Source organism: Grampus griseus (assembly GCF_964374135.1).
Source record: "Grampus griseus genome assembly, chromosome: 7".
NCBI classification, from domain to species: domain Eukaryota; kingdom Metazoa; phylum Chordata; class Mammalia; order Artiodactyla; family Delphinidae; genus Grampus; species Grampus griseus.
Genome location: NC_139001.1, coordinates 161,257 through 186,430, shown reverse-complemented (window position 1 = coordinate 186,430; position 25,174 = coordinate 161,257). Strand labels below are relative to the sequence as shown.

Sequence of the window (25,174 nt, the reverse complement as noted above, 5' to 3'; positions counted from 1 at the left end):
AAAAAAATGTCCACACGAAAACCAAAACACGAATGATTATAGCAGCTTTATTCATAATTGACAAAACTTGGATGCAACCAACATGTCTTCAGTAGGTTAATGGAGGGACTTCCCTGGTGGTCCAGTGGTTAAGACTCTGTGCTTCCACCGTAGGGGGTGCGGGTTCAATCCCTGGGTGGGGAACTAAGATCCCGTGTGCTGCGCGGCATGGCCAAAAATAGGTAACTAAATAATAGGTGAATGGATAAATTGTGGAACATATAGACAATGAAATATTCTTTAGCGTTAAGAAGAAATGAGCCATCCAGCCACGAAAAGGAATGGAGGAAACTTAAAATGCCTATTACTAAGTGAAAGAAGTCAATCTGAAAGGGTTACATACTGTATGATTTCAACTATATGACATTCTGGAAAATGCAGAACTAAAGACAGTGAAAAGATCAGTATTTGCCAGGGGTTCGGGGGCAGGGAGAGGGATGAATAGGAGAAGCAGACGAGTTTTAGGGCAGTGCAGCTATTCTGTATGATACTGTAATGGTGGATACTTAACATAATTGTACAACACAGAATCATTCGTAATGTAAACCATGGAATTTAGTTAATAATAATGTATCAGTATTGCTTCATCAATTTTAATAAATGTACCCCACCCATGGAAAATGTTTATAATAAAGGAAACCGTGTGTATGTGTGGAGGGGGTGTATAAGAACTCTGTATTTGCTTCTCGATTTTTCTGAAAACCAAAAACTGCTCTAAAGTCTATTAATAAAAACACTTATCTACTTAAAACAATAAAAAGGTGGGTAGTGTGCAATTATGTACGCGAGCGCGCGTGTGTGCATTTTCACATCAAGCATTAAATGGGGCCAGAAAGGTTGCACCGAAACTGCTATCATTTAGATTGAAAGGTGAGCAAGATAATCACAGTCCTTTAACTTCGGGAGGTTGGGAAACTGTAAATTCCTGTACAGTTTGAATTTCTACAATGAAGATAAAATTGGCAAAACAATGAACGTGTTTCCACTCTTAAATATCTGCCTGGGGTTTAGTGAAGAGTTCACGGAGGAGGGTGTACCTTTAAACGTGCATTTTCAGTGATGAACGACTGCCCCCGCTGACCCCCGGAATCGCAGGAGTCTGGGTCCGCGGGGCCCCGGAGGCCGCTCCTCCTCCGGGTCGGGACGCGCTCCACCTCCCCGCTACCAGACACCTGCTCCGCCCGCCCCGCCGGGACCGCCCAGCTCCCGCGCGACACCTCGCGCGGCCCCGACCGGAAGCCGTGGGGCGGGTTCAGACGGCGCCCCGCCCCTGAAGGCGACCAATCAGCGCGCGGGGCTCATTAATAGTGACCACGCCGGCCCCGCCTCCGCCTCTCGCGGGGCCACCGCCCGCGCAGACCCAGAGCGCGGCCGCGGACGAAGATGGCGACCGCCATGTACTTGGAGCACTACCTGGACAGTAAGCGGCCCCCGCGCCCCCTAGGCCCACCGCCCTGGCCGGGCCGCCCCCGCCGCGTCCCCCCCCGCCCCGCGCACTAGGCTCCACGTGCGGACCCCGGGGCACGTGGGGGCGGCGGGACGGCCCGGAGGCGGCGGGAGGGGCTGGGGCACGCGCGGGGCGGGAGGGCCCACGAGGGAGGGGCACTGGGGGTGCGGCGCGGGGTCCCGCCGTCACGGCCGCGCCAATTCCAGGTGCGTCACGGCGGGGCGGGGGCCGGCGGGTGCTGGGCGGGGCCAACGCGGCTCGGCCCCACCCTCCCAGGCTCAGCCCCGCCCACTTTCGCCATAGGCCCCATTCTCTCGTCCCTAGGACCCGTCTTCCTTGGCTGGGCCCCGCCCCTCATTCACTAGGCCCCGCCAACTTCGTCGTCGGGCCCGCCCTCTCCGCCCTGGCCCCGCCCTCTCTGTCTAGGCCCCGCCCCTCCGAGTCCCGTCCCGCCCATTCCCGGACCCGCCCCCACCGCGGTGACCCACTAAGGTGGTCGAGTCTCAGTCCCTTGGGACTCTGGGCCGGGTTTGGGGGGCCCAGGGCCTGAGGGTTCTGGGTTCTGTGCCTGTTTGTGCTGTGACCTGGGAGTCCGCTTCCAAGCCTCAGTTCGTGCATCTGCAAGGCATGATGGCGCGGAGGGTCTCTGAGGGCACCTGTCTTTGCGCAGGGGGTTGGGGGCGGTACTTAGACGTGTGGGTAGGATGTTCCAGGCAGTGGTCATCAGAGTGGGCCAACGTCCCGAGGCGTGCCACAGGTTGCACCCTCTGGAGGACTCCTGAGCAGGTGGTTATTTGCCGCATTTCACAGCGTGGGTGATGCTGCGTCAGAGGCTAAGTAGCTTGTCAAGGTCACTCACTGGAGAGTGGCGATCCCACGTTTGAGCTCTGCGGTCCGACTCCAGTCTGGCCCTGGCGGGGGCATAGCCTGGGGATGCGGGCTGGTGGGGATTTTGCCTGGTAACTCTGGAGCCTTGTGCTGCACTGGGGATTTTCACTCATCCGGGCCTGGGCGCCCAGACCCCCACCCGAGGTTGCTGAGAGTAGGGAGTGAACCCCGGCTCCGGGGAAGGCAGTGGGGATCCAGCCCTCCCCAAGGGGGTCTCCCAGGCATGGCCCAACCTGAGCACAGCGTCCTGGGCCCGAGAGCACCGTGGAGGGAGGGGCTTCCCCACCATCGTCACTGGAGAGACCTACACCCAGGTGCCTGTTCTGGGTGCTGTGGCTTGCCCTCCTCTGACCCGGTGCCTGCCCAGGGGGCCCCAGGAGGAGGGTCTGAGGAACACGATTCCTGTCCTGTGAGGGACACCCATGTGAAGGCTTGCGGACGGAGGCCCCTGCTCACTCCCTGAGCACCTGCTGTGTGCCAAGAAAGCAGACATGATCCCTGTTTTCCTGGAACTGGCTCTCAGATGGGAGAGAGAGAGTTTTTAAAAGTTCACAAAAGTTTAAAGGTCACAAAGGAGCCCAGCAGGTCTGAGAGTGCAGGGGTGGCGCTGTCTTGAGAGCCCTGGTAGGACAGCAGGGGAGCCCACGGGGAGGCCGTGGGTGGGTCTGTCCCGCTCTCTGTGTGAGCTGGGAAGCCCTGGGGCTTACGCAGCAGCTTTGTACAGTCAGAGCTCTTGGAGCGGTCATCTGTGGAGGGGGCCTGTCCTGGCTGCGGGCAGGTGGGGAGCTTGGCCTGGACCAGGAGCCCGGCCGTGCGGACAGGAGAGCAGTGTAGGGCAGGGTCCTTACCTCTGCTGTCCCGCACGGTCTGTTTGATTTTAAATAAACTCAAGTAAAATGAGAAGTTCAGTCCCTCAGTTGTACTGGCCCCATGTCAGGTGCTCAGTAGCCCCGTGTGGCCAGTGCGTGCTGTGTCGGGAGGCTCTGTCTTGGCATAAAGTTCTACCGCCCAATGCCCTGAGTTCAGAGTAGAGTGGGAGGAGAGCAAGGAGGACCCCGGGGTTTGGGCTTGTTCTCTGTTGTGGGGCGTCTGCACGGGAGGAGCGGCCTGGGGTCTGCGGTGGGAGAGTCGCACAGGCACCTTCCTCCCTCTGCCCTCTGTTCGCCTCTAGCTTCTCGAGTTTCTGACAAGTTCTGAAGCACGTCAGCCGATTACCAGTGTGAAATAGGGGAGGGCTGGATTCCCCACTGTCTTTAATGTTGGACTCGTGTCCCTGAAAAAAGATGCCTTGATTCTTCTGCTCTCCAAACTCTAAGAGAAACAGAAGCCGGAGTGGGCTTATTGTTTGTAGCCTTGAAGTATGAAGCTTGGAAGGTGGGGTTTTGTCCTGCTGTTGAGAAGCATGTGTCTGTGTTTCAGGTATTGAGAACCTACCCTGTGAGCTTCAGAGGAACTTCCAGCTGATGCGAGAGCTGGACCAGAGGACAGAAGGTGGGTTCAGACCTTTCAGAAGAGCCAGGGTGTGGGGAGCAGCTCCCCAAGTCCAGGAGCGGAGCACCGGGATCCAGGGGGTGGTGTACTGGTCTTCCAGGGACCTGGGGCAGTGGGGCTGCTGTCCAGCCTGGGCCGCAGGTGTTGGGTAGTGTGTCAGAGAGAGTGCTGAGTCTTTTTTTTTTTTTTGGCTGCGTTGGGTCTTTGTTGCTGCGCGCGGGCTTCTCTCTAGTTGTGGAGAGCAGGGGCTGCTCTTCGTTGCGGTGTGTGGGCTTCTCATTGCGGTGGCTTCTCTTGTTGTGGAGCACGGGCTCTAGGCACACGGGCTTCAGTAGTTGTGGCTTGTGGGCTCAGTAGTTGTGGCTCACAGGCTCTAGAGCGCAGGCTTAGTAGTTGTGGCACATGGGCTTTGTTGCTCCGTGGCGTGTGGGATCTTCCTGCACCAGGGCTCAAACCCCTGTCGCCTGCACTGGCAGGTGGATTCCTAACCACTGCACCACCAGGGAAGCCCCTAGTGCTGGGTCTTTAAAGTAAACTTAGTCCCTTGTGTCCCTACACGTCTCCATGTCACATCTTTATAATCGTCATCCCCTCCCGCAGTCAAAATATTTGTTACCTTTTCTTTCCTTTAAAAGATTTTCTATTTTCAAACTGTGTACCTATTTTAAACAGTTAGTCCTTTTAGATCTTTTGGTATTTAACTCCCTATTTCTAAACAGTTCATTTTTGCTGCTATTTCTTACTTTATTTCCTTTTGGTTTTAGACTTTATCTATTCAGTTATTACAAAAAGTGAAGACTTACGTCTCCAGTTGTGCCCTGCTCGGTTCATGCGCACACAGCTCCCTCCCCCTGTCTCCTGGGTGTAATGGACTAGAATTTGAACTGTGGTGATGCTGTGCTGTCCAGTGATGCTGTTTCTTTCCTGGGCTGCTGTGTCGGTAGTTTACCATATGCTATGCTCACATGCCCTGTTTGGAGTAACTGTCTTTTTCTTGGAGTTCTTAATTGCTTTTCTTGTTGGTTTTGTTTTCCTCGTTTTCAGGGTGCCTGCTGCACCAGGTTACCTGCCAGTTCTGTGTGTGCTCTGCATGGAGACCTCTCCTGGAGCCTCTGTCCTGCGGTCCCGTCCAGGCCGACAGTTTCTGGGCCTGCCGCGCACACCTTGCCCTAGGTCTTCCTAGGCTCTCCCTTTGCTCCTCTTCGGCATGGAGCCCTGTTTCCTAGGCTGTAAACATACTACTTCTTGATTTGCCCGTTTGTTTCAGAGGAGCGTTTTCTCTGGGAGCTTCCAGAAAGAAATTTACGGCAGGGTAAATTTCTTATACCATTGCATGTCTGAAAATGCAGCAGTGAATGGTTTGGCTGGGTATAGAATTCCAGATTGACAGGCATTTCCCCCGGAATGTGGCAGGCGTTGCTGCATTGTCTCCTAGCTTCTGTGTTGCTGTTGAGAAGTCTGATGTCATTTGGGTTTCTCATCCTTTGAATATGTGATCTTTTTTTCCCTTTCCTGTTTAGAAGCTTTTAGGCTTTTCTCTTTATCCCTGAGGTTTTACATTTCATGGTGGTGTGCTTGGGTATGGGCACTTTTTCACTCATTGTGCTGGGCACATGTTTTGCAAGATTGGAATAGCTGTGGTTTTTCACTAAGGAACAGCTTCCTGACTCGTGAATGCAGAGGTTTCTTTTATGGTGAGATAAAGCATTTGTATTCAGAAATAAGCATAAACATTTGTAGATTGCTTAGCAAATAGCACGCGGAGAACCTCTCTGCAGATGGAGAAATGGAGCCTCTAGTGCCTGGGGGCCCGTGTGATCCTCATGAGCAGGCCCCCCTTCCCCAGGGGTACACCCTGAGTTTTCACCTGCAAGAATGGTTTTCTCACCTCTCTAAACCAAAGAGTTAAGAGTTGCGTCTGTCTTTGCCTTTAACATCAATGGAATCATACAGTGTGTTTTCCTTTGTGTCTTGCTTTTCTCGCTCAGTGCCACCTTTTGTGGGATTAACCGATGTTGTTTGGTTTTTTGTTGCTGGGTAGCGTTCTGTTGTGTGAACGGACCACAGCTTATTTATCTGTTTTACTGTAGATTGGACGTTTGGGTTGTTTTCTGTTATCTGCAGTCATGAATGTTTTCCCATGTGTGCCCTGGCCTCTACATCTTTAGGGTATGTACCTGAGAGTAGCCTGCCGGGTCATAGGTAAGGTGAGCACATCATTTATTATTCAAACAATAATAAATGGACTCTTCAAACTTGAGAGTCCAAGAGGGCACGATGAACCCTTGCTGGGGCAGCGTCATACGTTGGGACTGTCGTGGGCGCACTGCCCTGGTCGGGGTGTCTGCTTGTCTCGCTGATCCAGAGTGTTTGGGAAGGCGGTGCCCGCCACCGGCGGCCAGTGGGCCAGCCACTTCTTTGCTGGCACTTGTCGTTGTCAGGCTTTATTGGTTGCCAGTCTGGTGAGCGTGTCCTGGCTTTTCGCCCATTACTCTATCAGACAAGAAAGCCGAGATCGACATCCTGGCTGCAGAGTATATCTCCACGGTGAAGACTCTGTCTCCGGGTCAGCGCGTGGAGCACCTGCAGAGGATCCAGAGCGCCTACAGCAAGTGCAGGGAGTACAGCGACGACAAGGTGCAGCTGGCCATGCAGACCTACGAGATGGTGAGGGGGGGGCGGGGCGGGGGCGGGGCCTCCCCTCGGACGCGCTCCTCGCTTTCACACGCAGCAAGGGGGAGGCTGCTCGGGAAACGGGGCGTCGAGGTGGAGGCCGGGCAGCGATAGAGCGATGCCGCTAGAGAAAGTGCACGTTGGAGGAGTCCTCGTCCTGGGACCATTTCTGTGGTCTTGTGTCCTGTGCCCGTTTTGCTTGTTCATTTATATGTACTTTTAATGCTTGTTTTTGTCAGCTTTAGGTAAAGTCCTAGAATTGGTTTTGTCCAATTTCCTTTCAATTCCGCTTCTCTTGGGGTTTGCAAGGTGGCACAAAGCCGTCTGCGACGCACATGAGGTCGTGTAGTGAGGCTCCCGTCCTTGCCTCCCCCAATAAAACAGTGATTTTTTTTTTTTTTTTTTTCTTTTTGCGGTACGCGGGCCTCTCACTGTTGTGGCCTCTCCCGTTGCGGAGCACAGGCTCCAGACGCGCAGGCTCAGCGGCCATGGCTCACGGGCCCAGCCGCTCCGCGGCGTGTGGGATCTTCCTGGACCGGGGCATGAACCCGTGTCCCCTGCATCGGCAGGCGGACTTTCAACCACTGCGCCACCAGGGAAGCCCTAAACAGTGATTTATTTATTTATTTTTGCGGTACGCGGGCCTCTCACTGCCGTTGCCTCTGCCGTTGTGGAGCACAGGCTCCGGACGCGCAGGCTCAGTGGCCATGGCTCACGTGCCTAGCCGCTCTACGGCATGTGGGATCTTCCCGGACTGGGGCACGAACCCGTGTCCCCTGCATCGGCAGGCGGACTCTCAACCACTGCACTACCAGGGAAGCCCTAAACAGTGATTTTTTTAAAGCCTGAAATTAGTTGTGTTTGAGAAAGAATCCTCTAGGAGGAGACCTTAATGCTTATGTTTGGGACTTCGATGCTCCAAAGTGCTAAATCCTTTGAGTAATCAGCCTGTCTTCCAAGGAGTTAGGTGTGATCAACGTCCTTAAGACAGTCCGTTTTCTCTCTGACGTGTAATGAAGCTTAGGACTGTGGTTCATTTCCAGTCGGGGGCCGTGATGGACGGTGTTGGACGGCTGTCACCAGCCAGCTGGTGCTGTGACGTCCTTTTAGCTACAGGAGCATCCCCTCTGTCACGGGCAGTTCTGTGCGGTCCTTCCTTCCAGCTCCGTCCTGAACTCCATCTTCAAATGTCATTTTCTGTTGACGAACCTATAGCTCTTCACGTTTTACGTCAGGATCTAGTATCCAAGGTCCTCAGCCCTTTACTTCACTGCATCTTACGGCTCTGTTTCTCATTGTTGCCTGCCTTCAAGGTTTTTTCCCTGAGTAGGATTTATTCTGTTGATGGGGAACAGAATGTGGGGAAAAAAGACCCTTGCATCAAGTTGGAAATAGCAGGCCTTGTTCTAGCAGAGTGTTGTTACTTCTAGACTCAATTTAAGGGCCAGACAGTGCTTTCTGCTTGATGTCAGGAGCATTTGTGACCCTGAGGCGTTTTGCTCTGAGTTTCGAACGGAATGTGTGAGCATCCTTCTGTGTAGGTGGATAAGCACATCCGGAGGCTTGATGCGGACCTGGCTCGCTTCGAGGCGGACCTGAAGGACAAGATGGAGGGCAGCGACTTCGAAAGCTCTGGAGGACGGGGGCTAAAAAGCAAGTCTGTTAATTTTTCTTCATTTTGTTATTGTTAACTATGGAGTTCTGAAGAATTTTGTCTGATAAGTGTATTAGGAACATTATGGTAAATATCATATTTGGGTAAATCTTGTCCTGCTTCAGTGAAATCTGTGAACAAAGTTGTGGTCTTTATTGTTTCAGAAGGTCGAGGTCAGAAAGAAAAGAGGGGCTCCCGGGGTCGTGGCAGGAGGACCTCAGAAGAAGACACCCCAAAGAAGAAGAAGCATAAAGGAGGGTGAGAGGTGCTTTTTTTCTCTTTTTCCCTGAAGAACACCATTGGTATTTGCTCAGGATGGAAACACCGGTGACTGCTAAGGCTGAGGAAGTGCTTACCTGTGCCAGGTGTGCTGCAGCTCTTCCTGCTTTGCCCGTGCCCGGTGTGCTGCAGCTCTTCCTGCTTTGCCCGTGTCGGGTCAGTTGGTCCTCACGGCAACTTGAGGGAGCAGTGTTGCAGTCGTGGAGACCGAGGCTTCAGAGCTCCTGGGTTTGCACCAGGCGGCCTGACTCCAGAACCCATTCTCTTAGCCACTGCGTGCCCGGCCTCTTAAGAGACACGGTGATGTTTGGTGCGGTTCAAGCTAAGCCACTTCCTAGTAGTTGAATACACATCTGTTGATCATTTTATACATAAATACATGTTTTAGACGTATTCATTTTTAAATGGTGTGACTGCATTTATTAAATATCCATGTCATTTAACTTGAACTTCAGAATATTTCATTTAAAGTACCCTCTCACCCCCACCCCCTACCCCACCCGCCAAGGTATTCATAGAATGTGAATGGGCTGCTTCGTCCTCAAAGGTGGGGTAACTGCTTCATAGGAGACGCTGAAATGCCAAGTGGCTTCTGTGGAGATGATCCTGACAGTTATGGGAAGAGTTCAGAGAGTTAGTTTTCGACAAAAGAAAAGTTTTCGTTCTTAAACCTAGTGTTTAAACTTTTATCTTTAAAAAAAAACAAACCCCAAATAGTGTCTTTGTATTGTGAAGTAATGCACAGATGCAGAAGACCACACAGCAAACGTGTGGTTTAAGGAATTACTGTAAGAGGCACCTCCTTGTAATCATTGCCTGGCCGGTGACTAACGCTCCCTGGGGGGCCCTTCCCTGTGCCCCTTCAGAATCACCACTTCCTCAGCGCCAGACCCACACGACCCACACAGACAGGGTGTTCACTTCCATTCTTTCTTTGTAGTTTTGTCCCTGACACAGTGCACTCCTGGACCCTATAGTTTAGTCTTGTTGCTTTTTTTTTTTAACCTTTTAGATTAACTTCATTAAGGAATAATTTACATAACAATAAAATGTTTTCATTTTAAGTATACAGTCTGATGCTGTATTCAACTTCTTTAAAGTTATAGAACTAGTCGACCTTTCTATTTCTTCTTGAGTCAGTTTTGGTAATCTACATCTTTCAAGGAATTTGTTGTTTCATATAAGTTGTCACACTTACTGACATCAAGTTATTCATAATATTCCTTTATTATTCTTCTGATGTTGTAGGTTCTGTACTGATGCTCACTCTTTTAGACCTGAAATTGATGATTTATGTCTTCTCTCATTTTGCCTTGATCTTTTCAGAAAACTAGCTTTTGGTTTCATTGAGTTTTTTTCTCTACTGTTTGTCTTCTATTGCGCTTACTTCTGCTAATATCTTTATTCTTTCTGTCCCCCTACTTAGCCTGGATTTATTTTGCTTTTCTTTTTCCAGCTTTTTATGGTAGAAGTAGCTTAGTAGCTTAGTATGATTTTCATACTTCCCTTCTTTTCTAATATAAATATTTAAAGCTATAAACTTCCTTCTAATTACTGTTTTAGCTGCGTCACACAAATTTTGATATGTTATGTTTTTGTTTTTATTCCATTCAGAATATTTAAAATTTTCTTTTGTGATTTTTCTTTGACCCGTAGCTTATATAGAAGTATGTTTCTCAGCTTCCAAATAATTTGAGATTTTCCAGGTAACTTTCTAATTTCAATTTCTAATTTAATTTTGCTGTGATCAGAGAACTTCTGTAATTGAAATTATCTGAAAGTGATTAAGTTTTAGGTTATGGTTTATGGTCTGTTTTTCTGAATGTTCCATATATACTTGAAAGCAATGTGTATCTTACTGTTGTTGGGTGGATGTCAATTATATAACTTGGTTGACAGCACTGTTCAAGTTTTATGTATCCTGACAGATACTCTGTTTACTTGTATAAATTACTGAGAGAAGAGTGTTGAGATCACCAACTCTAGACATGGATTTGTCTATTTCTCCTCCTGCTTTGTGAGTTTCTGCTTCATATATTTTGAAGCTCTGTTACTTGGAGGTACATACACATTTAGGTTTTTTAAAAATAATGGACTCCTTTATCATTATTTATTTTGTTGTCCTTCTTTGTTTTGAAGTCTGTTTTGTCTAATATTACTATAGCCATTCCAAGTGTCTTACAGTGAGTTTTTACATGGTGTGTTTTTTCCCTTTTTCATTCTTTTACTTTCACCACATTTGTGTTTTTGTATTTAGAGTGAGTTTCTTGAAAGCAGCAAATAATTGAGTGTTGCTTTTTTATCTAGTCTGAAAATTTCCTTCTTTTCATTGCACTGTTTAGACTATTCAGATTTAATGTAATTAGTGATATGGTTGGATTTAAATTTACTATCTTGCTATTAGTTGTCTCCTTGTCCCATCTGTTCTTTTCCTGTCTTCTTTTGGATTAATCATGTATTTTTTCAGTATTCCACTTTTTTTAAGTGGGTGTCAATGGTATCTCAAAGAAGTCTTAGTTTTCATTTTATTTATTTTTTGTTTTTTGTTTTTTGGCTGCGCAGCATGGCTTGTGGGATCTTAGTTCCCTGATCTAACCAGGTCCCTGACAGTGAAAGTGTTGTGTCCTAACCATTGGACCACCAGGGAATTTCTTCAGTATTCCATTTTAAGGACTATTCAAGTGTGTATACCCTGTTTCATTAACTTATCACAAAGAATTTCAAATAATATTGTACTATTTCATGTTTAATGTAAGAGCCTACATGAGTATTCTTTTGTTTTCTGCCTCCTGTCCTTTGTGCTATTATCAAAAATTTTACTTCTACGTATGACATAAGTCTCTGAATATATTGTTGTTATTGTTTTAGGTCTAAATCATTGCTTATCTTAAACATTTTAAAATACAAGAAAAAGTTTTATAGTTAGTCCATATATTTACCATTTCCAATGCCCTTCACTTTATGTAGATGCAGATTTCCATCTGGTATCATTTCTCTTCTGCCTGAAGAACTTTCTTTAACATTTTTTTTTTTTTTTTTTTTTGCGGTACACGGGCCTCTCACTGTTGTGGCCTCTCCCTTTGCGGAGCACAGGCTCCGGACGCGCAGGCTCAGTGGCCATGGCTCACGGGCCCAGCTGCTCCGCGGCATGTGGGATCTTCCGGGACCAGGGCACGAACCCGTGTCCCCTGCATCGGCAGGTGGACTCTCAACCACTGCGCCACCAGGGAAGCCCTCTTTAACATTTTTTACAGGGCAGGTTTGCTGATGGTGATGAATTTTCTGTTTTTGTTTCTTTGAAAATATCTTTATTTCACTTCCATCTTTGAAGGATATTCTTGTTGGATATAAAGTTTCAGGTTGACTTCTTTTTTTCTTTCATCACTAAAGATGTCCTGTTGTTTTCCATCTTGCATTGATTCTGATGAGAAATTAGTGGTAATTCTTATCTTTGTTCTTCTGTATATAAGTGGCTTTGTTTATTTTTGCTGCTTCTAAGGTTTCCATTTAGCAACTTGATTTTTTAAAAAATTTATTTGTTTTATTTATTTATTTTTGGCTGTGTTGGGTCTTCATTGCTGCACGCGGGCTTTCTCTAATTGTGGCGAGCAGGGGCTGCTCTTCGTTGCGGTACGCAGCTTATTACTGTGGTGGCTTCTCTTGTTGTGGAGCATGGGCACTAGGTGCACGGGCTTAAGTAGTTGCAGCATGCAGGCTCAGTAGTTGTGGCTCGCAGGCTCCGGAGCGCAGGCTCAGTAGTTGTGGCGCAGGGCTTAGTTGCTTCACGGCATGTGGGATCTTCCTGGACCAGGGCTCGAACCCGTGTCCCCTGCATTGGCAGGCAGATTCTCAACCACTGCTCCACCAGGGAAGTCCACAGCAACTTGATTTTTAACAACTTAATTATGATGTGTCCTCGTGTGTGTTTTTTGTGTGTTTGCTGTTTGGAGCTCATTGAGCTTCTGGGAACTGTTAGTTTATAGTTTGCATCAAATTTGTAATTTTTCAGCCAGTTTTTCAAATTTTTTTTCTGCTCTCTTTTGTCCTTTTTATGGGACTCCAATCATATATGTGTGTTAGCTTGATTTTCCTACAGATCACTGAGGCTCTGCTTATTATTTTGTCAGAAATTTTCTTTCTACACTTCCATTTGGATAGTTTCTATTACTTTATCTTCAAGTCTTTTCTTCCTTGTTGTCTAATTTAATCTTAATCTCCTTTAGTGAATCTTTGATTTAAGAAATTTTCTTATCAGGAAGTTCTGTTTCTTTTTTTATATACTTGCCATTTCTGTTATTACACATATATTTTCCTTTATATCTTTGAATATATCATTTTACAACAGCTTTTTAAAAAACTTTCTCTTCTGATTCTGTCATTTCCAGGTCTATTTCTTTTTGTTGTTGTTTTAAAGCTGCTTTATGAAGGTATGATTGATATATAAAGAACAGTATATATTTAATGCATACATTTTGATGAGTTTGGCAGGTCTGTTTCTGTTGACTGCTTTTTCTCTGGTTGTAAATCACATTTTCCTCCTCCTTCACATGTCTAGTAATTTTTTTAAAATTTATTTTTTGGCTGCATTGGGTCTTCGTTGCTTCACATGGGCTTTCTCTGGTTGCGGCGAGCAGGGGCTACTCTTTGTTGCGGTGCACGGGCTTCTCATTGTGGTGGCTTCTCTTGTTGCGGAGCATGGGCTCTAGGCACACGAGCTTCAGTAGTTGTGGTGCACAGGCTCAGTAGTTGTGGCGCATGGGCTTAGTTGCTCTGCAGCATGTGGGATCTTCCCGGACCAGGGCTTGAAGCCATGTCCCCTGCATTGGCAGGCAGATTCTTAACCACTGTGCCACCAGGGAAGTCCATCTAGCATTTTTTAAAATTTTTATTTATTTAATTTATTTTACTTTTGGCTGCATTGGGTCTTTGTTGCTACGTGTGGGCTTTCTCTAGTTGCTGCGAGCGGGGGCTACTCTTTGTTGTGGTACGTGGGCTTCTCATTGCGGTGGCTTCTCTTGTTGCAGAGCACAGGCACTAGGCATGCGGGCTTCAGTAGTTGTGGCTCACAGGTTCTAGAGCGCAGGCTCAGTAGTTGTGGTACACGCGCTTAGTTGCTCCGCGGCATGTGGGATCTTCCCGGACCAGGGCTCAAATCCGTGTCCCCTGCATTGGCAGGCAGATTCTTAACAACTGCAACACCAGGGAAGCCCCCATCTAGTAAGTTTTGACTCATTGTTAAGACAGTGTCAGTGTTATGTGGTTGAATATCAGGATTTTGTTGTCTTCGTTTAACGGGTGTTGAATTTTAAAAATTCATTTAAATTTTTGTCACTAGTTTAATCACCTGTGGAGCAGCTTGATCCTTTGTAGGCACATTTTTTTTTTTTTTTTTTTTTTTTTTTGCGGTACGTGGGCCTCTCACTGTTGTGGCCTCTCCCGTTGCAGAGCACAGGCTCCGGACGCGCAGGCTCAGCGGCCATGGCTCACGGGCCCAGCCGCTCCGCAGCATGTGGGACCTTCCCAGACCGGGGCACGAACCCGTGTCCCCTGCATCGGCAGGCGGACCCCCAACCACTGCGCCACCAGGGAAGCCCTGTAGGCACATGTTTAATGTTGGTTAAAAAAAGCCTTTTTCTTAATATGCCAGATAGTAAATATTTCAGGCTTGTAGGCCGTATTGTCTCTGTTGTGACCACTCACCTCTGCTGTTTACTATTGAAAGCTCCCACAGAAAGTGTGTAGGTGAATGATGCGACTGTGTTTCATGAACACTTTATTTGTAGAAAAGGCAGCCAACTGCAGGCTGTATTTTGCCAACCTCTAGGTTAGAGCAGCCTTTACTCTAGGGTTGGTTAAACCCTCCTGCTAAGGTGTGACCCTTCTGTGTTCTCCTCTGAATGTATTTGGTGTTTGACGAGGTCTCTCCATGCTGGCTGGTTGGAACTTGAATGTTGCCCAGGCTGCGTGTGAGCTCTGGGAATTGTTCAGCTCACGGGTCCCTGGTATTCTCTGCCTGGCCTTGTGGATTGTCAGTCCGTGCACGGGCAGCTTAATCTTTAGCTAAAAACTCAAATGGATCTGTTTGCAGATTTCCGGAGTGCACTTCCTCTAGCTTCCTCCTTTCCAGCACCCTGCCCCCAATTTCCAGCAGCCCCACCCTCCCTGAGCTTTGGTTTTTCCCTCCTAGACATGCAGGCTTTTGCTCCTCTCTAAGGACTGGCGTGTGGAAAGTACCTCCGGGCAGAAAGCTGAGAAGGTCATAGGTCTCACCTGGCTCGTTTACCTTCTCAGGATCGCTGTCCTGTGCTGCCTTCTGTGTAGTGTCTGGTAACTCCTACTTCAGGTGTCTTGTCCAGTTTTCTACTTGTTCATAGTAGGCGGGCAGTTCAGTACCTGTTATTTCGTCAGGGTCTTTGTTTAGGTAAAGTTTCTTTAATGCGTAAGCTTTTCTCCATCCCTTTCTTTTCTTCATAATTTTCCTTCTTGAAGGACCTGCGCTGTTTGGCTTGTAGCGTTCTACAGAGTCTGGATGTTGCTGATGAGATGTGAACCCTCGCGAGAGCCTCTTTGTTGAGCATTTAGACGGTGCGTCTCCTTCTTGTCTGCTCTGCAGGGGGATCCTGGGGAATGCACTGACCTGTGTGTGTTCTTACTGAAGCCGGTTTTGTAGATCTGGCAGGACATTTAATGCTGGGCCATGAGACCTGTGTCAGAGGTGATTGAAAGCATCTGCCTTATGGGGGATGTTTGTTGACTGTGTGGGAACAGTTAGGCTGTGTCCGTTGCAGACGGATGAGGCCATAAACGTTACAGGTGACCCTTGAACAGTGTGGGGCTGGGGGCACCAGCCCTCCATGCAGTTGGAAGTCCGTGTATCACCTTGCAGGCAGCCCTCTGAGTCTGAGGTGCCACATCCGAGGGTTCATCCGACCACGGGTCACGTAGCGCTGTAGCGTGTGCTCACTGAAGAAAACCTGTGTGTAAGTGGGCTCGCGCACTCCAGGCCCGCCCTGGTCAAGGGCCTGCCGTAAGTCCGCATACACTGTAGTCTTCATTCTGGAGCCCCCATTTGATTCCTTTTTTACGGATTTTAGTTCCTTTTTGAAAAGTCTCCATATTTGCATCCCTGTTACTTACGTTTTCTTCCTAATGTGTGTTTAAAGCCCTTCTCTGCTAATTTTAACATCTGGGTCGTCTCTGCATCTGCTTCTGTCTGCCCACTTCCCTGTGGTTACCACTCCTGCTTTTTCACGTCATGTACTTGTCTCGTTGTCTGGCCTTGGAGGCACGTGGAGAGGGCTTGCCCTTCTTTGGTCCAGGCAGATGGAGCAGGCTTGGGGCGGGGTGGCGAAGGTGGCAGGGGGCCTCCCGGCTCCTGACGGAGAAGCCAGAGTGTCTGTTTTGCTGCCACAGTGGCTCTCTGTGGGCGGTGCTTGGCTTTCCTTCCTGCGGAGGCCTGGAGGAGGAGGCTGGCTGCTCAGAGACCAGGGATGTCACTCTGCAGCCTCTGCATGGCCCCAGGGTCAGTAAGTGGACTGTAGGGTCACGGCCGTGTGTCCGGGGTCCTGCAGAGTCGGTGTGGTCCCCAGTGGGCCTCCGGGCCTCGGCTGAGCACGGGAGATGGATGGCCTGCTCCCTCGGCTGCTGCCTCTTCCTCAGCCCTAGGGCATCTTGCCTGTGTCACTGCACAGCTGTCCAGTGTCTTTGAAGTGTGACCTCACTGTCGGGTTTGTCTTCCACCTCGTGGTGGCAGCAGTGTTCCGCGCCTTTCTGCTCCTTCCTGCTTAGGGCTTGGGGGCGTGCCGGCCTCCTCTGGGGATGAGCAGGTGTTCTCCTGTGTCCCTTCCTCTCCATGAGCCCCCTTGGAGGGACAAGACCCTGGCTCCCTGGTGCAGTGGGAGGCTCCCTGACGAGTGCGTGCCTGGCCGTGGCTCAGACCTCGGGGATGACCCGGGTGTCTCACCCCGTCTCTGTGGACGCGCTGGAGCCGGCCGGGCCCGCAGCTGCCCCTCACTGAGGGGGCTGGCGTGCATGTCGCTGGCTGCTGTTCGTAGCGCTGGCCGCAGCAGCGGCAGGTGAGAAGGGGTAGTCAGGGGTGGCAACGTTGGCAGAGCCCTCAGTAAGTCAGGCTGGACCCGGCGCTTCTGCGTGAACCGTTTCCTCTCCACGGCCACCCCGGGCGGTGGTGCCATGACTGCCCCAGTTTACAGACAGAGGGGGCCGGGGGTGCTGAGGCCTGCCCTGAAGGCCCGCTCTGCTGTGTGACCGGGGGCACCCTGTCCCCGGGGGCCATTGGGGCAGGACGGGGCCGGGACGGTGTCTGGAGAGGACAGGACACCCACGGGCCGGGTGCGGGCCAGTGTACCCCGTCTGCCGGTGCTGTGGCTTCACGGCCTGCCTTGGGGTGATGCGGTTCCAGGGTCAGAGGCAGGTCCTGTCACCCTGCGGGGCCAGGCAGGGGGGCCACCCGAATGGCGAGCGCCAGACCTCGGGTACGTCCTTGCCGTCTGTACAGCCCGTGAGCCAGGCAGGATCTGCGTGCGGACGCGGGGGCCGTTCCTCCTGAGGATGAGTAGCCGTGCCTGTCGGGGGGCGTGTCCTGAAGCGCCTGGGACGCGCGTGGGGGGCGAAGCGTGTGGGGCTCCCTGGGGTGGCTGGTGAAGGGTGCCCACCACGTCCCGGGGTCCGGAGCGAGGGGCAGCACTGCTGCCTGAGGGGTCGCCCTGGCCTGCCCCAGGGATGGGCTCGGCCAACAAGAAGGGCCCTCGTGGGCTCAGTCCCCATGACCTCCTGGCCGCTTCCCTCCACCCTCCCACCCCGGAGCCCCCTCCAGGTCAGACTGGAGGAGCGGTGGTGCGGGGTCCCAGGCCTGCTTGCTGGCTGGAGGTGTCCTCGCTGGGGGGTCCCCACAAGCCCTGCAGCCTCTCCTACTGCCACGGCAGCTGGAACTGTGCGGCGTGGTCGAGCCTCAAGTAGAACGCACGGAGCAGACGAGGCGAGGTCTGTGCCGGAGGTGGGAAGCCCCGCAGGAGAGGCCTGAGTCTGCTGGTGGGTGGCTGCCGCGGGGGTTTGCACTGATTCCCCGGGGGGCGCCTGGGAGGGAGGCCCCTGGCGGCAGGACAGGACCCTGCGGGCGGTGACACAGCGCCCCAGCCCGAAGGCCTGCTCGTGGCTGTGCCTGAAGCAGTTTGAAAGCACAGGGGCCGGGACGCGTTTCCGTGACGTTCCCAGAGACGGGGAGCAGAGCCCACACAGAGGGAGGGCCCTGGGTGGCAGCTGCATGGGCACCGAGCATACTTGTGTCAGGGACGGTGTGCGGCCAGGGCACCTCGCTGGGCCGGGAGGCAGGTCGCAAAGGCACAGCGTGTTTCTAGACTCTGGTGCACAGGGAGCACGTGAGCAGTGAATCCCTTTGGGGACCAGATTTTCTTCGTTTCCTTCCGGGTCAGTGTATTCAGATGGCCCGGCGGCCGCCACGTCCTAGCTTTCCTTTTGCCGTGTTCCTCGTGTGACTTGCTGTGTTTGGTTAGCAAGTACGCATTTGAATCTGCGCCTGTACTTTTTATTTTGGGGGTGGGGGTGGGGGAGGGAGGGTTTTCTTTCTGTACTGGTGGGAACATACTGTTTGTCTACACCAGCCTGAGCTCACGGGTTTTGTTTTAAATAACGAAACACATGAGAGTCGATTCCACGAGCCCTTCCCTGTGTGCGCTGCAGAGCCGCAGGCAGCAGATCGGAGGGCGGTGTGGACAGTGCAGGGGTCTGGCTGGGCTGTGGGTGGAGCCCAGAAGGCAGCTGGGGAGTGCAGGGCGACAGGCCGCTTCCCTGGCGTGGGTAGGTGAGGGTGGCCCTGCTGACAGTGGGCAGCTGGGTGGGTGGTGGTGGGCTCCTGGGGGTCAGGGCCAGGGCAGGGCGAGGGGGGCAGGGGCTCCTGTGGCTCTCGCGGCGAGGCGGTGGCCCTTCTTGTGGGGGAGGTGCCGGGCGAGCTGGCGGAGCCAGGGCTGCTCAGACACCTGGGCTGCCTGGATGGGCTCAGGTGGGTTCTCGGATATTGCCAGGTGTCTGCTGGTGGTGGTGGCGTGTGCCTGCCCCGGCCGGGGAGAGGCCGCAGGAGGCTGCGGGGGCTGACCCAGGCTGGGGGAGGAGCTTGGGGAGCAGGCCCCATTGGGCGGGGGGCCGGGGCTGGGCATGGTTCCTGTCCCTGGGGGGACTGGTCTGGACGCTGAGTAGTGAGCGCCTCCCCCCGACACCCTCCCACGCCTTCGTGCACGGCCTTGTCTGGCGCCATCCGGGGCAGCTCGTCCCTCCACCCCCCCACTCACCGCTGTTGTTTCCGCGCAGGTCGGAGTTCACCGATACCATCCTGTCGGTGCATCCCTCTGACGTGCTGGACATGCCCGTGGACCCAAACGAGCCCACCTACTGCCTGTGCCACCAGGTGTCCTACGGGGAGATGATCGGCTGTGACAACCCGGATGTGAGTGGGGCCTCGCTGAGGCCTGGGGCGGCGTCCTCGGGGCGGGTGGCGCCCGGGTGGCACCTGGAGTGCGGGGCTGACCACCACCTCCTTCGCCTTGCAGTGCCCCATCGAGTGGTTTCACTTCGCCTGTGTGGACCTGACCACGAAGCCTAAAGGAAAATGGTCAGTATGGGCGCCGGCTTTCCTGGAGAACTGGGTGAGCGGCTGGGCTGGGGGCCTGCCTGCCGCCACTGGTCGTGGTCCCCGGGGCCGAGCTGCAGGGGACACCCACCCGCCTCACGCGGGGTTGCGGCTTTTATTACGTTTGCATAATGTAGGGACCCGTGAGCAACATGGGTTTGAACTGCTTAGATGCAGATATTTTTCAATGGTAAATACTGCTGTGCTCCGTGATTCCCAGTGGGTTGGATCTGCGGTGTGGAGGAACCGCGGGTATGGACGGCCGACTGTAAGTCGACTGTGCAAAGAGTCGGCGCTCCAACCCCTGCCTTGATCGAAGGTGACCTGCACTTCCTGTTCCCCCAAACCACGGCCATTCTGACTGTTGAGTGAGGCAGAGATGATTACAGATGCAAACAGAGAATGAGGAGTTCTTCCCCGGGGAGCTTTGACGAAAGACGAAGAACGTTAACTAGGTCTTGGCCAGGCGCAGGCCAGGCACCCTTAGTGCCGCGGGCTTTCCGTTCCATCGAGAAGACGTGCCATGGGTCATGGCGCCGTCTATTCTGTCCTGTGTTCAGTGGGCAGCGGCAGCTTTAGTGTGCATAGAAATCTGGTTTTGCTGACCTGCGCTGAAGCGAAGTCCCGGGAACAGGAGGCGGGGAGGGCAATTTGAGTTTGACTGGGACGTGGTGGGTTCGAGTTGTTTGTGGGACTTCTGGGTGGAAGAGTCTAGTAGGCACTGGAAAATCATTTCCTTCTGGGAGGAGAGGGTCTGCCCACCACTTGCTGGGAACAGGGCGGGACGCGCAGAGCCGGCCAGGAAGCCAGGGCGCCGCGGCCCCAGCCCGCTGCTAATTCCCGACTTCCCTGGGCTCCCCTGGGAGATGGCAGAGAGCAGGCTGCTTCCCGCCTAGGTCTGAGACCTGAGCCCGTGTCTGGGAGTCTGCACACCGTGCTCGCTGGTGCAGCGTTGCCCTCCACCCCAGGGCCCGGCAGGGCCAGGCTCACTCGCTGGCCTGGACCAGGTGCTGGTGGCCGGGGCCGGGGCAGCTGCATCACACAGGATCAGCTGCCTCCCTTCTGTTACGGGGCTGCCAGGGCCCAGGAGGGACCCAGAGCAGCCCCCTGTGTCTCTGGCTCTGGAACCTGCTCGCCCAGGGCCACCAGGGCCCGCTCAGCCCTGTGGGGCGGGCGGGGCTCTGCTCCTCTGCCAGGTTAAGGGGCCCCGCCCGACTGCCCGCCTCCAGTTCGGTCCCAGTGGCGGTGTCATCGCACAGGGAGGACCCGTGAGCTTGATCCAGAGGAATGCCCGTGTGTAAGCACCATGCTGCTCGCCGACCCGAATCTTATCCACCGACTTTAGAACAGACATGCTGGATGGAATGGCCCGCGTGGGGGCTTTTCCCCGATGGGAAGGCTGCGCTCTCTGCGTTTGTGGGTCTCTGTCCTGGTGCCGTTTCAGCAGCGTCCAGCCATCCTGGAAATGGGGTCTGGCTGCCCACGTGCAAAGGGCCCCTCACTGTGCCTTTCTCATCACAGGTTCTGTCCGCGGTGTGTTCAGGAAAGGAGGAAGAAGAAGTAAGGAAGAGGCGGACGCCCGGACCCGAAGAGCACGTTAATACATCCCTTCATTCACGTCGCAATATTTTATCTTCATTTTAAAACGACCTTGTTTCCAATGATATTTAATAACTCAATGGCCAGTTGTAATTCTGGATATTTCCTAAAACAAACAAGAAGCCACCTGAGCCCTGTTGCCCAGAGGAGTGCCCCTAGGGGACTTACCACAGTGACTCCATTCTCATGACTTTTCGTAGAGACCCCTGGCCCCAAGCATGGCGGTCACAGCGAGTGGCCCCAGGACTTTGAGGGGTGTGCGTGCCTGGTACACTGCCATCGCTTTGCAGCTGAAGGTGTGAGCCCTGGTCATCTGTCTGTGGTTTCCCGGGGCTGCTCCCCGAGAGCCCGGCACCACTGCAGGCGCCTCTGACCCTCACTGAGAGCGGTGCATGTGGAGCCTGGTGACGAGCCTGGGAGGGGCCGGCTCTCCCCGGGGTGGGCAGGGGTCTCAGCTTCGCTGTGCACTGCCTTTTCGTCTGGACTCCCACTTCCCTCCATGAGGGGTTTACTTTCTGGAGTAAACGTCTCTCCATTAGCGAACGATAAGAGACGGCCCAGCAGACGGGCTGATGTTCTGTTTCCCTGGGAATTCCTGGCGTTTTTACTGTGAAGATGAATTATCGTGGTAGCATGAAGATAGTGGTCTGTGTGAATATGGAGTGAGTCCAAGCCGCTAGGGGCTGATTTGAAACCTGTTCATTTGCACAGCAGATGAGCAGCTTAGATCGAGGAGACAATTTTGTGATGTGATTTGTGAATTTCTTGTGCCACAATAGCAATTCTGGATGAAGCTAGGAAACTAGAGTGTCCTTTCTCTTTAAACAGCATTCACCAAACCGACTTTGAACTGTCTTTTTGGTAACAGTCGGGGGAGGTTGCGTACCTTCGGTGTGTTGATTCCGTGTGTCATGATGGTCCAGAAAGCGTGACTTCTGCAGGTGTCCTCGGACTTGAGAGCCTCCGGCGTGCATTTACGGAAGGGGAAACCTGCTTCTGTGTTCAGGCCAGAAGTCCATGAGACAGACTTGGGGCTGAGATTCCCAATTTCGACGAACCTTGTTTTCTTTATAAGGAAGGCCGTCTGGAATGATACCCCCGCTTCCTCCTGAGGCCTTGTTACTATAGATGCTCCTCCCATTTTCTAATATTCACCAAGGAGAGGAAAGAAAGCAGAAGGGAACCTGTGAGGCTGTGTCCTAGACGGGGCCACTCCCCGCAGAGTTAGTTAATATTCAGCAGATGAAAGCGGGGTCTGGCTGGGGTCTGCGTCTGAGCTTCCCAGTGGGGCTTCGCCTGCGCCCCGTGTCCAACTCTGTCCTTTCTGGAGGGAGCTGACGGAGTGGCACTTGATCCCAGATGACCGTGGGCAGGTCGGTTCAGCACGTGTGGCCTGTCCAGTCTCGGGCCGGGGGTGGGGTAGGGGGTCGGCCGCTGCTGCAGCTTGTCCCTGGGGGATCCCGGAGCCACACGGCTTTCTAGACCCGATGCCATTCTGCTGCCCCAGAGAAGGGGGGCCGTGTCCGGACGAGTGCTGTCAGCACCCTCAGTCTCAGCATTGGCTAGAAACCCAGGGGCGTTGGTATTTAATAACTTAGGGTTTTGTTAATACAGGTGTTTAAGGATTGTGGGGAATAAATGTGGAAAAAAAATTTTTCTTCCCCCTTTTACCAGTTTTTGTGGAGAAGATAGGTAAGTACAGTAAGCTGTGGGGATTCTTTAGAAGCTAATTTAATATTTGCACGTCATCTGTGAACACTTCACACCCGCTGTTATTGCGGGAAAGCGATGGTGTTTGTGGATGTGGGTTGCTGGCTGATTCAGTTGGGTTTCTCACCTGGTTTCCTGAGGTCGCGGTCGTTTCCCAGGCAGGATGACCGACTTCTCTGTCTTAAGCTTTTGTTTAAAGTCCGATGGTACCATCCTGCTTGTCACTGTGTAACATCCCACATGTGGACCTTTTTTTTTTTTTTAAAGTTTCTGTGCTTGTATGTTTCTAGTGTTTACTTTTTGCTGGTTACAATAATATCACCAAAATAATATGCACGTAGCTTAGGAGAAAACGGAAAACAGGAGCAGAGTAGAAAGAGTCCCCAGAGCATTGTCTGGCCTCCCCGAACACCAGTGCTGCCCGTGACAGAAGACACTTGGTGGCCATGTGGTCGGGAACGTCCTGGCCCGAGGGGTCGGCTGGAGCCCACGCCGCTTGCGGTGTCGTCTGAGGCCTGCCGCCTTCATCAGGATGCTCGCCGGGCTCCGGGGCTGATGCTGGAGGCTGCTCTGGAGCCCCGCCCGACCATCACCTAGGTGGAGGCTGCCCTGGGCGTCGCAGCATTTCTGAGCGAGCGAGAGTGCCGGCCCTCTGTGGCCGTGGGGCTTACTTGTGAGGGAAGAGGTTTCTCGTGCAGAGGAGAAGCAGAGTCGTTCCCTTGTTTCCACTGCTGTCTTATCTGTCGGCAGTTGGAGAAACATCCTCTCATTTTCCTGCAGGAGAACTCGTGCTGCACCAATAAAAGCAGGTGTTAAACTGAGCCCCCCGCCCCTGTGGCCAAGCCCGTGGGGCTCGTGGCTGGGACGCATACACCGAGGCCTGTGTGACTGTCCCCACTGGAGGCTGGGCCCCCGAGCAGGTGGACATGAACCTGGTGCTGGCAGGGCCACGTGAACCGGGTGGCTTCCCGTCTGCCCAGGGCAGCAGACGCCGGACGCAGCCCCAGGCAGCAGTGACGGGGTGGGTGTGAGGGAGTTGCAGGGGTGTGTGGGGACAGTGGCCAGCTGCGTGTCAGTCCTGCCTCCTGACCCATCGCTGGCAGCCCTTGGCGAGGACCGCTTCGAGCAATAACGCTGTCTGAAGAGCAGCTTCCCCGTGTAGCCACAGCCAGGGCCTGCCCTGGTGCGGGGCTGGGACACTTGTCACGGCGTGGAAGGTTTCAGGTTTTCCTCAAGTTTCAGTGAACAGTGGTTGGTCTTCATTACCTGTGTCGAGAGGAATTTTAAAATAGGACATCTAAGAAAAGTGTTCTCGTTCAGGAGAGAGTTCTGTGAAGTTCCTTCCTAGTGTGTATCTGTGGTGTTCATCATACCACATCTCATCCAAAATGATGCAGCTTTAACATGAATGTTACATTGTATTTTCAAGGAATTATTGATGTTCTCTTTGTAAAGGAAAGATAATATTGTAAATCTTTTTATTAAATAATGTAAAGATGTATATCTGTATTTTTGGATCATGTTATAGATTATGGATATATTGTTTAATGAATAAAGTATTTTTTGGAACATTTGAGAATGCATCCTTTCGGGAAACAATAAAACTTCATCGTGTCCGGAGATGAGAAGTACATCCTGTGTGGCATTTTGAAGGGGATGTGCAGTGGACCAGAGGGGGTGTGTCACTGCCACCAGCCTGGGCAGGACCCCCGGCCGCACCTTGGTGGACAGCCTTGGGCCTCAGCTGTGTCGTGGCGTCACAAGTTGGTCCCCAAGCTCACAGGAAAGATAAAGTGGTTAGAGTGCTGTGGGTTGCTTTCTAGAGGCTTAAGTCGCTTCCTTTGGAACAGAAGTTTCACCCTCTAGGCCTGCTTGGGCGCCAAGGCCCTGTGGGAACTAAACAACTCTTAGGATGTTCCCTTGACGAGTTCTAACGGTCAGGGTCCAGAAACCCAGCCTGGTCACAGTGGGTTGGGAGAGCACTGCCAGGCAACCATTTTCCAGATGAAGCCTGGTTCACAGACTCGGGTCCGTGGCTGGAGGGGAGCCTTCGGCTCTGGAGGAAGGCCTGTGACTTTCCTCTCCCTGCACCATCTTGCTCCACGCACACCAGGGCTGCCTGCCTGGGAAAAGGAGGCACCAGCTCTTTGTTTTGGGGGTGGGGTGCTAATCTGCACTGTTGCTGATTCCCAGAGGTCCAGGATGCCATTGGTCTGGTCAAAGTGAGGGCCCACGGCAATCAGGTGGTTAGGTAATGTTTGTCTGGATGGGTCCACAGGCCCCTCTGTGGTTATCTTCCCAGTGCCTGAGTATGTCATTGAAATAGACGTAATGGCTGGCAGGATGGCCACGTTGACCTGTGGAGTGAGGGTCGTCACGGTAGGAAGGGCCAGGTGGAAGGCCTGGAGTGTCCTCTCCCTGCCAGGGCATAATCCAAAGGCAGGATGTCTCCTCGCAGGAAGGTCAGGGGTGATGTTCCTAGCGCACCCCATTAACTTACCTGGGAAGAGGTGGGCAGGTCTTAAGGAGTATGGTTTACTGAAGATGTGGGTGAGACCCCGCTGCAGCTGCTGTTCCTGGCAGGGCATGGTTACCAGAGCAGAACGTACGCTCTTGGCAGGTGGCAGGTAGTTGTTGATCTGGCCAGTGCCAATATGCAGGGACCACCGGAATCTTTGTTCTGTTGATACTTGGTCGAGCTGGCAGCACGCCGTCGCGGCCCTGCCTTGGGCCA

General features: G+C 52.5%; 1 protein-coding gene across 1 annotated transcript; it reads left to right on the top strand.

Annotated features, from left to right (window-relative positions):
• Positions 1–1,389: 1,389 nt before the first annotated feature.
• Positions 1,390–23,969, top strand: ING5 (inhibitor of growth family member 5). Its single transcript, XM_082657671.1, has 8 exons — positions 1,390–1,459; positions 3,794–3,865; positions 6,366–6,532; positions 8,080–8,191; positions 8,357–8,450; positions 18,813–18,948; positions 19,052–19,113; positions 20,653–23,969. The coding sequence occupies exons 1-8, from the start codon at positions 1,423–1,425 to the stop codon at positions 20,693–20,695; spliced, it is 723 nt and encodes a 240-aa protein (XP_082513797.1). The 5' UTR covers positions 1,390–1,422; the 3' UTR covers positions 20,696–23,969.
• Positions 23,970–25,174: the final 1,205 nt, after the last annotated feature.